The sequence below is a fragment of the Mesoplodon bidens genome (assembly GCF_964165515.1).
Source record: "Mesoplodon bidens genome assembly, chromosome: 1".
Classification (NCBI taxonomy): Eukaryota; Metazoa; Chordata; class Mammalia; order Artiodactyla; family Ziphiidae; genus Mesoplodon; species Mesoplodon bidens.
Window position 1 is genome coordinate 12,151,373 of NC_138176.1, and position 17,292 is coordinate 12,168,664.

At 37.6% G+C, this 17,292-nt stretch overlaps 1 protein-coding gene across 2 annotated transcripts in view; it reads left to right on the top strand.

The window, feature by feature from the left end:
- The window catches only part of MCMBP (minichromosome maintenance complex binding protein), a 64,665-nt gene that overhangs the window by 19,846 nt on the left and 27,527 nt on the right, over positions 1 to 17,292 (top strand). For both annotated transcript variants that reach the window (XM_081247323.1, XM_081247324.1), the window contains exons 2-7: positions 2,480 to 2,565; positions 3,176 to 3,316; positions 3,448 to 3,489; positions 8,649 to 8,750; positions 14,257 to 14,401; positions 17,069 to 17,220. In XM_081247323.1, the coding sequence (XP_081103449.1) occupies positions 2,480 to 2,565; positions 3,176 to 3,316; positions 3,448 to 3,489; positions 8,649 to 8,750; positions 14,257 to 14,401; positions 17,069 to 17,220 (668 nt within the window). The remainder of the gene's footprint in view (positions 1 to 2,479; positions 2,566 to 3,175; positions 3,317 to 3,447; positions 3,490 to 8,648; positions 8,751 to 14,256; positions 14,402 to 17,068; positions 17,221 to 17,292) is intronic.

Sequence of the window (17,292 nt, forward strand, 5' to 3'; positions counted from 1 at the left end):
TGGCGGAGTGCTGGGCACACAGTAGGCTTAATAAATAATGGATAGTTATTGTACTCTTCTTTTTTCTTTTTAAAGAAGATGTTGGGGGTGGGAGTTTATTAATTAATTTATTTTGGCTGTGTTGGGTCTTCGTTTCTGTGCGAGGGCTTTCTCTAGTGTGGCAAGCAGGGGCCACTCTTCATCGTGGTGCGCGGGCCTGTCACTATCGCGGCCTTTCTTGTTGCGGAGCACAAGCTCCAGACGTGCAGGCTCAGTAGTTGTGGCTCACAGGCCTAGTTGCTCCACGGCATGTGGGATCCTCTCAGACCAGGGCTCGAACCCATGTCCCCTGCATTAGCAGGCAGATTCTCAACCACTGCGCTACCAGGGAAGCCCAGTTATTGTACTCTTGATAATTTTGGAATTATCTATTGCAGTCCTTTAACTGTCCAGCAGTACCAGATATTTGTAAGCTGGCCTTTACTTAAGAACATTTTGTATACATGTAAGTTACTTAGAAGTAACTTACTGCTTTCCAATCACTCTTTGATGTAGCTTCATCACCTGTGATGTGGTCTATTCAAGTTTCTTACACAAATGCAGTCAGCATAGTGGTGTTCGCAGTCATGGCCACATGTAGGTCTTTTCTTTAAACATCCATTTGGACTAGAAGCAAAAATACCCATTCTGGTCCCCTCCCCCCACTGTCCAATTCAATAATCATTTATTGGCATGTATCTAGTAGAGTAGTGGTTCTCAGATGTCAGTGTGCATCAGAATCACCTCGAAGGTATTTTAAAGCATGAATCACTAGGCTTCACCTCCAGAGTTTCTGATTCAGTAGGTCTGGGATGGGCTGAAGAATTTGCCTTTCTAACAACCACTCAGGTGGTGCTAATACTGCTAATCTGGGAACCAAGCTTTGAGGACTAGTTTACTAGTAGTAGATTTAACCCTCATTGCACATCAGAATCACTTCCTCGTTTTCCACCTCCATGAGTTCTTTTTAAGAACTGTCCTTTGCTCAGTTAAGTGAAAACATTTGGAATCTCTGCTGCAGCATGGTGTTAGCAGGATTTTATGAGTATTTCTAACGGAACCAGCTCCACAACAAATATAGACAAAATTCCTTTACGCCACATCTCCATAGCACCTGTGTGATGAGTATGGTACCTGTGTGATGGTGGAAGTACTGACCAGCTATGGTTAGGTAGTTCTAGTTCATGAAAACATATATTCCTAATTCTGTTGATGATTCCATCTTTGGTCTTGACCAATTCCCATAATTTTTCAAAGTCTGGTTTTCTTTAACATGACATTAAAAACACCTTTCTCTGATTTTGCAATCATCATTGCAAGAAGCATAAAATGGATGCTGATTCTTGGGAGCGGTGCACGTTTCATGAAAATTATCTGAGGTATCTCCTGTAGATTGTTTATTCGTTGTAAGGGGAAGAAAGTAACTACAGTGGAGAAATTGGCTGTCACTGTGGGTGATGAAAATTAACGTCATCGATGAGGGAAAATGGACATCTTGTCTCTAAATGATGTACCTACAAGGGCACAGCATCCTTATGTAGCACTCTGACTGGTAACACGTAACTGCAATCTACTCATAAGGAAACGTCAGACAGATCCAGTGAGGAGATTTCTATTTTTTTATAAAGGGTTTGTATTCTGCAGTGTCAGTGTCATAAAAGGTAAAGATTGAGGAACTGTTCCAGAATAAAGGAGATTAAAAAAACACGATAGCTAAAAGCAGTATGTGATTCTAGACTGGGTCCTGTACTGAAGTGGAAAAAGTGCAATAAAGGATAGTGTTGGGTCAAATGACAAGTTGGAATATGGATGGTAGATTAGATAAAAAGTATTGTATCAATTTTGAATTTCCTGAGATTGATAACAAGTACTGTGGTTATATAAGATAATCTCCTTATTCTTAGGAAACACATTGAACTACTTAAAGATAAAAAAATAAATGATGTGTTTAATGTAATCTCAGGTGAGTCAGAAAAATATGTGGGAGAGAGAGCAAGCAAATAAAGTAAACGGGGCAAGGTTACAGGTGTTCTTTGTAATTATCATTGTGACATATTTTTCACTGTGACTTTATGAAAGTTTGAAATTATTCCCAAATAAAAACTTAAAAAAAAAACACACCACCACTCTCTGCTCTTCACTTCAGGGTAATTGCAAAAAATTTTTTAAATCTGTATAAAAATGTTTTCAAAGATCAGTCTGCTTTTCAAATGATGGTTCCTGTTTTGCTTTGTCTAGGGAGCCTCGTATCTCATTCTGTGGGTGTTCTCAGGAGATTTTTAGCTCCTGAGAGCCTGCAGGGGGTCAGCCTCGCCCTGATTGTAATATCCAACTCTCCAACAGGGCAGCTTCTGGTGTCTTGTTCAGTGCTTCCAATAAGGTGCACACTAAACTAATGTGTGAACGTTGTCTATTATTATAGATTGTACCTTCAGCTTTGAACAGTATATTTTTCTTTCAGCTCAAAATGGAGTTAATCCTGGCTGGGAGAAGAAAGTAATTGAGTATTTTAAGGAAAAGCTGAAGGAAAATAATGCTCCTAAATGGGTGAGCTCATTGCTATTGGGGGGGGGCAGGGGGTGGCGAGGGTTGGGCAGACTTGCAGTTTTTCACAGTAGAGCCGTAATCCACATACCGTTTAAATGTATATATAAATTACTGTTCACTGCCCTCTGCTTTAAGTGCACATGTATTAAAAGGTTTCGGTCTCTTCTGCAACTTAAACTTAAATACAAGCAAATAAGTGCTTCTATATTGGCGCCTCTAGGTGGCAGTAATTGACCATGAAAAAAATGGGTAGTTGTGAGAGCTTGGATTATCTTTTGTTTTATTACCTTCATTTTAAAAGAGTTGACATGTACGAGTTTTAAGAGAAGAGCTCAACAAAGCAAATGCCTTTCTGCTAATTGGAAAGTGTTATGAAGGAAAGCATCCTTTTACATTATAGTCAAATGTCATCATACAAACTTGCAAGAACACAGGAAGTACTTTTGTTTAGCAATTGTGTTGTATTAACCATTGAGATCATTTGGCTCCCTTGATTTTGTGTGTGTGTGTGTGGGAATTGCGGTTTGAGTCTGGATATATATGTCTATGTATATGTACTTAATGTTTTATACACAGAATATTTTGACTTGATTGATTGTTTTCGTTAAAGGTACCATCATTGAATGAAGTTCCCCTTCATTATTTGAAACCTAACAGTTTTGTGAAGTTCCGCTGCATGATTCAGGATATGTTTGACCCTGAATTTTACATGGGAGTTTATGAAACTGTTAACCGAAACACAAAAGCACGTGTATGTATTGCTTTTTTCATGAAACTTACTGTTTACAATTAGTAGTGTTAATTTTGTCCTTGTGTTGTTTATGGTGATTTTGATTCTGATAGATTGATATAATACTGTTATTTTTTTGCTTTGGGTTATAGGTTCTTCATTTTGGAAAATATAGAGATGTAGCAGAGTGTGGGGTATGTATACGTAAAATATATTCTCTGATATGATTTTTATTTGATCTAAAAATCTCTTAGAAGGTGGAATATTGTAAATGATAAAATTAATTCCTTTCTTTTCCTAATATCTATGTACTTGCTTTTTAAAATTACAGCTTATGATAAGTTCTTTTAAAATGAAAAGTAGAAGAAAAATGAAAGAAGATTAATTTAGGGCTTTACACGTGCTTAATTAAATTTGATTAAATCCTGCCCTCTTTTCCTGGGAGGAAAAAAGTAAACTTAAGCTTTCTTTGATAAAAGGAAGTAATAGAAACTCTCTTACATATCAGTAATGGGAAAGGGAAGAAGACAGAATCCTGGATATAATTATAGTTGTAAAGTGGGTAGTTTTGAGATAGAAACTTACTAGAAAAGCAATTAGAGGAACCACAGTATATCTGCATTTTCTTTGGTATTGCTTTTCTGATAGTAGAACAACATGCAGAATTAAACTTAATTTCATTCAGACACCTGTTCAACATGCCTGGCATTGTAACTGGGGAAAGTTTAAAACTTATTTCTGGTTTAATAGTAGAAGAAGATTACCAGCATGTCAAAATATATTAACTAAAAATATCTCTCATATTTTGCTTTTTGTGTTTTTCATGTGGTACTATTGAAACACAGGTGGTAATTTTCAATTGTTAGAAAGAAAACAAGTATCACAGGTGGGGATTGACCAGGCAGGTGCTGAGGCATGACCCCAGTAGAAAGGTGAGCCTCAGTAGTTACCTCCATTCTGGATTTATTAGATTTCTGCTTTGCAGTCCAGAATCTTAGTTTAATCAGGTTATTTAGGGCTTTTTACATTCTGGGAGTCTGACTCCTGCTTACCCAAACCTCAAGAGGTTGATTTATAAACCCTAATCCCAGCCTGTTAATTCACAGTAGAAATTGTTTCTGTTGAATAAGTGTTTTAGCCCAGCGGGCTGATCTGTATGGAAGAAAAGCCCTAATTTGGAAGGTTGCTATAAAGAAAAAACGATAACTTCCTATACTTATTTAGAGTAACGGACTCACGAATGATGGATTCGTTTAATCTTACACATGATGGCCTCCAGCTCTCCCATGTCTTTTTCCTTTAGGGTGCCCAATAGCATGCACCATTATGCAAGTCTAATGAATCAACTTTAGGTTTCCTGCATCCCTTGTTTGAGGGTCCCTAAGCCATATTAGGCTAATAAACTAATACACATTTTTTTCCCTAGTACACAATAATACAGTGTCTCTATAGCTCAATAATCTCAGCCTCTGGAAATGGGAAAATGAAATAGGTGAGACTGTCTATCTGTGACACTCCCAAAGGCAAAGAGCTTTTATTTTGTACTATGTTGCTAAAGAGTCATAAGCAAAAGCACCGTACCAGGAAAAGGGAGCTTTGGCCCTGGAAAGAAAGACACAGAAAAAACTTAGCTTATATATGTTATCTCAGGCTCAGTTGATATCTCTGGGATTCTTTCTTTGTTTCTTTTCTTTCTTTCTTTTTCTCTTAAAAAACAGAATATAGATTTTATTTACTTTTAAGGGATTTTTTTGGTACTCTAAAAGTAGTATGTGTTTGTTGAAATAATTTTTTCAATATTACATCTTGGGTCCTCTCTGCCTCTTATCTCTAAGTATATTTGAAATAGAGAATATGCCTTTTCTAAGGAATAATATCTGACTTTTAAATCTCATCTCAGAGCTACCTCGTAATGAATATTTCACTAAATTCCTATTTAATGGGCTAATTCTGATAGCTTTCTATGAGAGAGACAGTGGGATTACCATGAGCGCTGTCTTTGAAAAAATTTAATAAAATAACATGTTTATTTAAAGGGAGTTAATTTTTTTTCATTTTTTCTTTAACATCTTTATTGGAGTATAATTGCTTTACAATGTTGTGTTAGTTTCTGCTGTATAAAAAAGTGAATCAGCTATATGCATACGTATATCCCCATATCTCCTCCCTCTTGAGCCTCCCTCCCACCCTCCTTATCCCACCCCTCTAGGTGGTGGCAAAGCACCGAGCTGATTGCCCTGTGCTATGCAGCTGCTTCCCACTAGCTATCTGTTTTACATTTGGTAGTGTATATATGTCAATGTTACTCTCTCACTTCGTCCCAGCTTACCCTTTTCCCTCCCCGTGTCTTCAAGTTCATTCTCTACTTCTGTGTCTTTATTCCTGTCCTGCACCTAGGTTCATCAGAAACTTTTTTTTTTTTTTAGATTTCATATATATGTGTTAGCATACAGTATTTGTTTTTCTCTTTCTGACTTACTTCACTCTGTATGACAGACTCTAGGTCCATCCACCTCACTACAAGTAACTCAGTTTTGTTTCTTTTTATGGCTGAGTAATATTCCATTGTATATATGTGCCACATTTTCTTTATCCATTCATCTGTCGATGGACATTTAGGTTGCTTCCATGTCCTGGCTATTGTAAATAGAGCTGCAATGAACATTGTGGTACATGACTCTTTTTGAATTATGGTTTTCTCAGGGTATATGCCCAATAGTGGGATTGCTGGGTCACATGGTAGTTCTATTTTTAGTTTTCTAAGGACCCTCCCTACTGTTCTCCATAGTGGCTGTATCAATTTACATTCCCACCAACAGTGCAAGGAGGGCTCTCTTTTCTCCACAGCCTCTCCAGCATTTATTGTTTGTAGATTTTTTGATGATGGCCATTCTGATGGGTGTGAGGTGATACCTCATTGTAGTTTTGATTTGCATATCTCTAATGATTAGTGACGTTGAGCATCCTTTCACGTGTTTGTTGGTAATCTGTATGTCTTCTTTGGAGAAATGTCTATTTAGGTCTTCTGCCCATTTTTGGATTGGGTTGTTTGTTTTTTTGATATTGAGCTGTATGAGATGCTTGTAAATTTTGGAGATTAATCGTTTGTCAGTTGCTTCGTTTGCAAATATTTTCTCCCCTTCTGAGGGTTGTCTTTTCATCTTGTTCGTGGTTTCCTTTGCTGTGCAAAAGCTTTTAAGTTTCATTAGGTCCCATTTGTTTACTTTTGGTTTTATTTCCATTTTTCTAGGAGGTGGGCCGAAAAGGATCTTGCTGTGATTTATGTCATAGTGTGTTCTGCCTATGTTTTCCTCTAAGAGTTTTATAGTGTCTGGCCTTAACATTTAGGTCTTTAATCCATTTTGAGTTTATTTTTTTGTATAGTGTTAGGGAGTGCTCTAATTTCATTTTTCCTTTTTTTTTTTTTTTTTTTTTGAGGTATGCGGGCCTCTCACTGTTGTGGCCTCTCCCGTTGCAGAGCACAGGTTCTGGACGCACAGGCTCAGTGGCCATGGCTCACGGGCCTAGCCGCTCCGCGGCATGTGGGATCTTCCCAGACTGGGGCCCGAACCCATGTCCCCTGTATCGGCAGGTGGACTCTCAACCACTGCGCCACCAGGGAAGCCCCTAATTTCATTCTTTTACATGTAGCTGTCCAGTTTTCCCAGCACCACTTATTGAAGAGGCTGTCTTTTCTCCACTGTATATTCTTGCCTCCTTTATCAAAAATAAGGTGACAGTATGTGTGTGGGTTTCTCTATCTCTGGGCTTTCTATCCTGTTCCTTGGGTTTGTTTTTGCATGTCTTTTCTTTCTTGTGTTTCCTGCCTGGAGAAGTTCCTTTAGCATTTGTTGTAAAGCTGCTTTGGTGGTGCTGAATTCTCTTAACGTTTGCTTATCTGTAAAGGTTTTCATTTCTCCATCGAATCTGAATGAGATCCTTGCCGGGTTGAGTATTCTTGATCGTAGGTTTTTCCCTTTAATCACTTTAAATGTGTCCTGTCGCTCCCTTCTGGTCTGCAGAGTTTCTGCTGAAAAATCAGCTGTTAACTTTATGGGGATTCCCTTGTATGTTATTTGTTGCTTTTCCTTTGCTGATCTTAATATTTTTTCTTTGTATTTAATTTTTGATAGTTTCATTAATATGTGCCTCGGTGTGTCTCTTTGGGTTTATCCTGTATGGTACTCTCTGTGCCTTCTGGACTTGATTGACTATTTCCTTTCCCATGTTAGGGAAGTTGTCGACTGTAATCTCTTCAAATATTTTCTCAGTCCCTTTCTTTTTCTCTTCTTCTGGGACCCCTATAATTCGAATGTTGGTGTGTTTAATGTTGTCCCAGAGGTCGCTGAGATTTTCATCTATTCTTTTTTTTTTTTTTTTTTTTTTTTGTGGTACACTGGCCTCTCACTGTTGTGGCCTCTCCCGTTGCAGAGCACAGGCTCTGGATGCGCGGGACCAGCAGCCATGGCCCACGGTTCCAGCCGCTCCGTGGCATGTGGGATCCTCCTGGACCAGGGCACGAACCCGCGTCCCCTGCATTGGCAGGCGGACTCTCAAGCACTGCGCCACCAGGGAAGCCCTGTCCTCAATTCTTTTCATTCTTTTTTCTTTGTTCTGCTCCCTGGCAGTTATTTCCACCATTTTTTCTTCTAGCTCACTTATTCGTTCTTCTCCCTCAGTTATTCTGCTATTGATTCCTTGTAGAGTATTTTTAATTTCAGTAATTATGTTGTTCATCACTGTTTGTTTGCTCTTCATTTCTTCTAGATCCTTGTTAAATGTTTCTTGTATTTTCTCCATTCTGTTTCCGAGATTTTGGATAATCTTTACTATCATAGTTCTGAATTCTTTTTCAGGTAGGTTGCCTATTTCGTCTTCATTTATTTGGTCTTTAGGTTTTTACCTTGCTCCTTTGTCTTTAACATATTTTTTTGTTGTTTCTTTCTTTTTTTTCTCTTTTTGATGGGTGGTGCTGTATTCTTGTCTTACTGGTTGTTTGGCCTGAGACATCCAGCACTGGAGTTTGCAGACAGTTGGATAGAGCCGGTGTTGGTGCTGAAATGAGGACCTCTGGGAGGCCTCACTCTGGTTAATATTCAAAGGGATTTAATTTTGTAACGTAGGGTGCTGTATATTTGGATTTGAAGGAAGGTACTATATTGATTATTGCATTTGAAATGTTGTATGTCTGTTTTCAAAAATGATAGTTTGGATTTAGTAGTTGCTTGTTAATTAACTCTTAATATGAAAGTATTTACTGTGATTTTATAAATAACATGGAGATATGGTTGCTAATTTTTAAAGTTTTTGTAATAAATTTTTTTAATAAGATAAAATTTTGTGTACATCACAGCCTCAGCAAGAAGTTGATTTAAACTCTCCACGAACTACCACTTTGGAAAGACAGACTTTCTATTGTGTTCCAGTGCCTGGAGAATCCACGTGGGTAAAAGAAATATCCTTTATCTGAACCTTCTTATGTGTTGAATGGTTACTGATTATTTTCTTAATTGAAGAGACCACAATTCATATTTTGATTTTTTCTTTTAAACTTAGTCTTTTTACCTCAGTGAAGGTAGCTGGAAAAGAAAATTATTCTTCATTTATAGTGCTTGGCTTTATTTTTAGAAAATGTGTTTCCTTTGTCCTAAACAAGAAAATCTATAAAACAAGCTTCAGTATTCATCACTGAGAAATGATAAAATTATGGTGCATTCTGCTAGTGAAAAACTGTTTAAAAGATTGAGGTGGATTTAAAGGGACTGAAAAAGAGAGTTGCACAATCATTAAGTAAAAAAACTGGTTTTAAATTAGAACTCATTCTAATTTTATTAAGAGAAAACAACGTTTGTTCTTTTGAGAGATTGTGGAGACATCTCATTCTCATTTTAATTTTTTTTAGTTACTAATTTCTTTAGGCATAGTTCACATACTGAAATGCACGGATTTTAAAGGTATACTTAAGTGGTTTGGATAAATGCATACACCTGTAATTTGCACACCCATCGAAGTAAAGAACTTTGTGCCTTTTTCCCATCACCACCTCCTCCCCACGACTGCTCTGATTTCTTTCACTATAGCTTAATTTTACCTATTGTTGAATGTCATACAAATGGAATCATATAACATATAGTCTTTTGTGTCTGATATGTTTTATTCAGCATAATGCATTTGAGATTCATCCATGTGTATCCATAGTTCATTCCATTTTATTGCTGATGGTATTTGTTTATATAATAGTCAATTGATGAACATTTGGGTTGTTTCCAGTTTGAGGCCAGGCATTTTTTGGTGAGATTTTAACTTACTAAATCAGTTTTTTAACAGATACTTTGTGTCGGTTGTGATAAATTTGTGTATCTCTCAAGGAATGTTTCCCAATCATTGAATCACAGTTCTTGAATTTATTGACATAAAACTTTCATAGTATTTCCTTATTTTCCTTTTAATGTCTAAGGGATATCTAACAATGATCTCCTTTCATTTCCAAAATGTTAATTTATTTTTCTCTTATCCTTGATTAGTATTGCTAGGGGTTTGTCAGAGGATCAACTTTTTACTTTAATTTTTTGTTTTCTATTTCATTGATGTTTGCTCTTATTTCCTTCATTTTTAGTAATGGTTTTAATTTTTTTTAAAACCTTAAGGTTAGTGTGCAGATCATTTCATATCTTCCTTTTCTAATATTAACATTTAAGGCCATAAAATTCGCTCTAATCACTGCTTTAGTTGGATCCCACAAATTTTGACTTGTTTTTACTCTCATTCAGTTCAAAATATTTTCTAATTTCCTTTGTGATTTCTTCTTTGATCCTTGAGCCTCACTACAATATACTTCTATTGATCTTTTAAACAGTTGTCTCCTACATAAATTTAGAAATAAGGGGGAAGATTACATCTTTTATGTTGCAAAAATATTTATCATTTCTATCTCTTTTTGTCTTTGTTCTTGTCTGGAATCATATCACTGAGCCTTTTTTTTAAAGTACTGATCCGTTGGTGATAAATTTTCTCAGCTTTTTTTCAACTGAAAATGTCTTTATTTCACCCTTTGTGTGTGTGTGTGTGTGTGTGTGTGTGTGTGTGGTGGTGGTGGTGGTGTGCTGCATTGTGCAGCATGCCGGATCTTAGTTCCCTGACCAGAGATCTACGTGCCCCCTGCATTGGGAGCACGGAGTCTTAACCACTGGACTGCTAAGGAGGTCCCTCACCTTTATTTTTGAAGGATATTTTCAGTGGTTGTAGAACCCTTTTTTTTTCTCCCAGTGGTTATAGAATGCTTGATTGACAGGTATCTCCCATCTTCAACACTTTAATGATATTGTTCCATTGTCTTCTGGCCTCGATTGTTTTTTGATAAAAGGATAGCTGTCATTTTTATCATTGTCACCTGTATGTAATGGGTCTTAATTTTCCTCTGGCTGCTTCTAATATTCTCTGTGGTTTTCAGCAGCTTGACTATGATGTGCCCATGTCTGGGTTTTTTGTGTTTATCTTGCTTGGGTTTTATTGAGCTTTTAGATCTGTGGGTTGATATTTTTCAGAAGATTTCAGCCATTATTTCTTCAAATATTTTTCTGTCCCAGTCTCATCTTTTTCTCATTTTCTGGGGCTCAAATCACATGATTGTAGACTAATTATTATTGTTCTCAGGTGATTGAGGGTTTTTTTTCCATTTTATTTTTTAGTTCTAGATTTTTTCATTTGTTTCTTTTTCTTTGTTTCCATTTTTCTGATGATAGTCCTCATCTTTTCTTTTAAAATTGTAAATTTGGGAATTGCTTTTTAGCCCTTGTCTGCTAATTCCAATATCCAGGTTGTCTCTGGGTTGTTGTTTTTTTTCTATTGATACTGTTTTTAATCCTGCTTATAGGCCATGCTTTCCTCCTTCTTCACATAATTAGTCATGTGTTATGATTAGTTATGCTGACATACAACACTGTTGAAAGTGTACTTTTGTCTTCAAAAATGTTGAATTTTGTTCTGGCAGGCAGGTAATTTAAGTGGATCACTTTGATCTTGTCAAGGCTTGGTTTTGGGATTTGTTAAGGTAGGTATGAGTGGCACTTACAGTGTAGGATGTAGTTCTTACTTGCGAGATGTGCTATTTCCGGGTCTCACCTAAGTGCTCGTGATTCTCAGCAGGGTCCAGTTCTAGTATTGTACAACTTCCAGAATCTCTGCTAAGCTCCCAACCAAGCAGCAGCTGTTCTCTCCTAGGGCTCTATCTGAAGCTACTTCCTCTCTAACTGTTCTGCAAATTCCAGTTGCTTCCGTAGCCCTGAGCTGTGTGCTCTGTTTTCTCTACCAGCAAGAGCAGAACCTCCACTTCTCTTTGCTGCAATTTGGATAATGCCCCTGAGAGAGCTGGGGAGAATGTGGAGTTTACCTGTGGTGTTTCTTCTCATTCAAGGATCATAACCTTATGTTCTTTGTTGTCCAAAGAATGAAAACAGTTGCTTCATGCCTTTTGTCCAGTTTCACAGGTTTTTTGTTTTTTTAATTGAAGTATAGTTGATTTACAATATTGTGTTAGTTTCAGGTATACAACAAAGTGATTCAGTTATACATATGTATATCTGTATTCTTTTTTAAGGATTCTTTTCCATTATAGTTTATTTCAAGACATTGAATATATTTCCCTGTGCTAAGCAGTAAATTCTTGTCGTTTATCTATTTTATATATGGTAAGTGTGCATCTGTCAGTCCCATACTCCCAATTTATCCTTCCCCATCCAGCCCCTACCCTTTGCCTTTGGTAACCATGAGTTTGTTTTCTATGTCTGTGAGTCTGTTTCTATTTTATAAATAAGTTCATTTGTACTACTCTTTTATATCTCACATATAAGTGATATCATATATTTGTCTTTCTCTGTCCGACTTACTTCACTTAATATGATAATCTCTGTGTCCATCCATGTTGCTGCAGATGGCATTATTTCATTCTTTTTTATGGCTGAGTAATATCCCAGTGTGTGTGTTTGTGTGTGTGTGTATGTATGTGTATACACACCACATCTTTATCCATTCATCTGTTGATGGACATTTAGGTTGCTTCCATGTCTTGTTTATTGTAACTAGTGCTGCTTTGAACATTGGGATGCATGTATCTTTTCAAATTAGAGCTTTTATCTTTTCTGTATATATGCCCAGGAGTGAGATTGCTGGATCATAATGGTAACTCTATTTTTAGTTTTTTAAGGAGCCTTCATTCTGTTTTCCATAGGGGCTGCACCAGTTTACATTCCCACCAACAGCGTAGGAGGGTTCCCTTTACTCCACACTCCAGCATTTATTATTTGTAGACTTTTTTTAGTATATGTGCTGCCGAAGCAAGCACTATTTGTAGACTTTTTGATGATGGCCATTCTGACCAGTGTGAAGTGATTATACCTCATTGTAGTTTTGATTTGCATTTCTCTAATAATTAGCGATGTTGGGCATCTTCTCATGTGCCTGTTGGCCTTCTTAATTCTGTCTTTGGAGAAGTGTTTGTTTAGATCTTCTGCCCATTTTTTGATTGGGTTGTTTTTTTCTTATTGAGTTGTATGAGCTGTTTGTATATTTTGGAAATTAAGCCCTTGTAGGTCTCATCTTTTGCAAATATTTTCTCCCAGTCCGTAGGTTGTCTTTTCGTTTTATTTATAGTTCCTTTTCTGTGTGAAAGCTTTAAGTTTGATTAGGTCCCATATGTTTATTTTTGCTTTTATTTCTGTTGCCTTGGGAGATCAGTTTTACAGTTCTTTACAGCAAGGTAGGGGGCATAAGTTTGAGCAGTTAATTCTTATGACCCGAACTGGAAGGTCAGCCTTCTTTTATTGAAAAGAAATTTTTGTTATTCTGGGTTTTTTTTTTTTTTAATTGGGTGCGGTCTCAGTTATCCTTTATTTGTAGTTTACCTTGAATTACTCTGGTAACCTATTGAGGTTTTTTTTTTTTTTTTTTAATGGCTGTGTTGGGTCTTCGTTTCTGTGCGAGGGCTTTCTCTAGTTGGCGGCAAGTGGGGGCCACTCCTCATCGCGGTGCGCGGGCCTCTCACTATCACGGCCTCTCTTGTTGCGGAGCACAGGCTCCAGACGTGCAGGCTCAGTAATTGTGGCTCACGGGGCCAGCTGCTCCGTGACATGTGGGATCTTCCCAGACCAGGGCTCAAACCCGTGTATCCTGCATTGGCAGGCGGACTCTCACCGACTGCGCCACCAGGGAAGCCCCTATTCCGGGGTTTTTTAAAAAATTGAGATGTGGTTGATTTACAATAGTGTTTTAATTTCAGGTGTACAACATAATGATTCAAAATTTTGATAGATTATACTCTGTATTTATTATAAAATATTGGCTATATTCCCTGTGTTATACAACAGGGGTCCCCAACCCCTGGGCCGTGGCCTGTTAGGAACTGGGCTGCACAGCAGGAGGTGAGTGGCAGACGAGTGAGGGAAGCTTCATTTTGCCGCTCCCCATCGCTCTCATTACCGCCTGAACCATCCCCCCCCCATACACACACACACACACCCGTCCGGGAAAAGTTGTCTTCCATGAAGCTGGTCCCTGGTGCCAAAAAGGTTGGGGACCGCTGCTATACAATATATCCTTATAGCTTATTTATTGTATACATCAACCTTTTTTTTTTTGGCGATACGCGGGCCTCTCACTGCCGCGGCCTCTCCCGTTGTGGAGCACAGGCTCCAGACGCACAGGCTCAGCGGCCATGGCTCACGGGCCCAGCTGCTCCGCGGCACGTGGGATCTTCCCGGACCGGGGCACGAACCCGTGTCCCCTGCATTGGCAGGCGGACTCTCAACCACTGCGCCACCAGGGAAGCCCACATCAACTTTCTTTTAAAAATACATTTTTATTTTAACCAAACTGCCAAAGTAATAGTCTTTTATTAGTCACCTAGGTAGGGTAACTTAACGATATTCCCCAGTTCATGAAAATCTTTCCTTAACCTTTCATTTAACGCCTATGTTAATACAAACCAAGCTCGAGTCAGCCCTTCAACATCCTACACTCCCAGTCGTCACAAGAGGAGTTATGAAGATGATGAAGATATGGACCTACAGCCGAATAAACAGAAAGAGCAGCATGCAGGTGCCAGGCAAGCAGGTAGTGTGTGGCATTGGGCTTTCGGTAGACTTCTGGTCTCTTGCAGTAGATTCGTATTCACAATTAATTGTTGTATAACATAGCTCTAGATTTAGGAGCTGGCAGTGATTTGACAACTTTGCTTTGAGGTTTATCAGTTATAGTCAGTTTTGAGAGTTTGAACAGTTACTCTTTGGTCAGACTGTGCTTCATAATTGAGCAGTTAGGCATCACTTAGTGAGAAGTGGCTACTCTACTGTCAGTTGTTAAGGGTCTCAATTTGGGTAGCTGGAAAAGGTCTTTGATCTTTCTTCATATTTTTTTTTAATCTCAGCTTTTAAGAAATATGAAGTACTCTACCCTAAAAGTGATTTATTTATATCTGAAACATCTTTTCTTATTTTCTTTTTGGAATAGTGATGCTTTATTTAGTAAGACTGAAAACATTGGAGGAAAAATGTGAAATTGTGGTGTACTGGATTACTTACTCCTAAACTTTAAAGCAAATAACCCTTAGAATAGTCACAGTTCTGTTTGTTCTATTTATGTAAGTTTGTAGTGGTTTATGTATTAAAATTAATTAAAATGCAATTCTGATTAAAACAAGGAGACCAAAAGTTGAAATTTTCTAAGAGAATGAGATAATTTCAAAATTGGTATATATCATTATTAATTTCTCCAGTCACAGTTATTAGGTGCACTGAATTCCTTCATACGGCAGGTAGATAAGTTTGTCTTTATTTCTCCTTTTGTGTCCAGTCATTTTTCTTTAGCATCTTTAATCCAAGGACAAGTTAAAGGCAGAGGAGGTAAAAACAAATTAGTCTAGTTAATTTGAATGTGAAGGATGGGTTGAGAGGGCAAATATAACACTCAGTGGTAAACAAAGATATACTACTGAATTTCATTTAATCATATATTATTCTACTTTGTAAGTTCATATTACTGTATTTCTTTAATGCTAAGGCATATTTTAATGTTTTTAAAATTAGAATGTTTTACAGTAAATGTATACAAATGTGATAGTATTCTTTTTCTCCACTCATCCCAAATGTTTATTAAAATTAACGGTGTATCATAACAAATAACATATTAGAATCCAAGACATATGGTGATTCTCTTATCATTTAAGCTATTGATGCTTCTTTCTATTTCTTGCCCCTTTTGTTTGAATATCATACTTTTCAGGGTTTTTGAATACATTTGAGTGCATTATTTATGTAAAGTTTACCTTGTTTGTTGGTTTCTAGGCAATCTTTCAGGCTGTATATATATTTTAAGCTGTTTTGGAGATAAGTGTAGATTCACATGCAGTTGTAAAACATAAGAGAGATCCTGTATATACTTGATCCAGTTTCATCTGGGTCAACATCTTGCATAATTAATAGTAGAATATCATAACCAGGAAATGGATATTGATATAGTCCATAGACCTTATTCGGAATTCACATTTTTACATGCAGTTATTTTTGTGCATGTGTATGTATTTAGTTCTGTGCAGTTTCATCACATGTGTAGATTCATGTGACCACTACCACAGTCAGGATACAGAAGAGTTCATTACCTAGATCTCTCATGTTGCCCTTTTATAATCATACCCACCTCTCCTGCCTCTCTACCTCCCCCTGGCAGCCACTAATTTGTTCTTCATCCCTATAATTTTGTCATTTTAAGAATGTTACATAAATGGAATCATGTAGTATATAGACTTTATAGATTGGCTTTTTTCATTCAGCAAAATTCCCTTGAGATCCATTCAAGTTGTTGCTTATATCAATAGTTTATTCCTTTTTATTGCTGAGCAATATTGTGTGGTATGGGAAGCTATATTTTAATTCTAACTAGTTATCAGCCCTAAACTGTGACTACTTTAGGGGTAGAGGTTATCTTTATTTTTTAATTTTAATTAATTAATTAATTTTAGTTTTGGCTGTGTTGGGTCTTCGTTTCTGTGCAAGGGCTTTCTCTAGCTGCGGCGAGTGGGGGCCACTCTTAATCACGGTGCGCGGGCCTCTCACTATCGCGGCCTCTCTTGTTGCGGAGCACAGGCTCCAAACGCACAGGCTCAGTAATTGTGGCTCACGGGCCCAGTTGCTCCGCGGCATGTGGGATCCTCCCAGACCAGGGCTCGAACCCGTGTCTCCTGCATTGGCAGGCGGACTCTCAACCACTGCGCCACCAGGGAAGCCCCCGAGGCTATCTTTAAATGATCTTTTGTATCCCCAGCAGCTAGTCTGATTCCTGGTACATAGTGGACATTAATAGATGTTTGGTAAATGAATTTATTGCTGTATGGTTTTATTCTACTTAATAAGTAGCAAGAAGTATGTTCTACAAAGGTGTTTTTGTTGTCAGTAGACCCGTGTACTCCTTGGGTCAAAGATGTCAAGTAACGATGTTAAATAGTAACTTTTAAAGTTACTTACATGAAATTTGACTGGGGGGGATTCGTTGCCATTTTATTGCGGGGGAAAGTGATTACACTTTCAGATCTTCATAATAATCTTTGTTCTCTTGATAGGTCAAAGGGCTTCTAGTAGGTGTTATTTCCTTAAAAACTGTAACAACCTGAAGTCTGCAAGCTCAGAAGCATCATTTCTATCAAATTCAAAAGGCTGTTTAGGAATGTTCTTTATCTCCAGGAAGCCTTAGCAATGACGATGTGCAATGCTGTCCCTTTGAATTTAGGGAGTGTTGGTGGTCTTCAGTGGTGTGGAGAACCAAAACGTTTAGAAACGGAAGCTTCTTCTGGACAGCAGCTGAACTTGCTAAACCTCTCTTCTCCTTTTGATCTGAATTTTCCACTGCCAGGAGAGAAGGGTCCTGCATGCCTCGTGAAGGTAATAAAATCTTTCATAGACCTGATGCTGACAAAGATGTGTTAAGTGTCTCAGAAATTAAAACAGAAAACT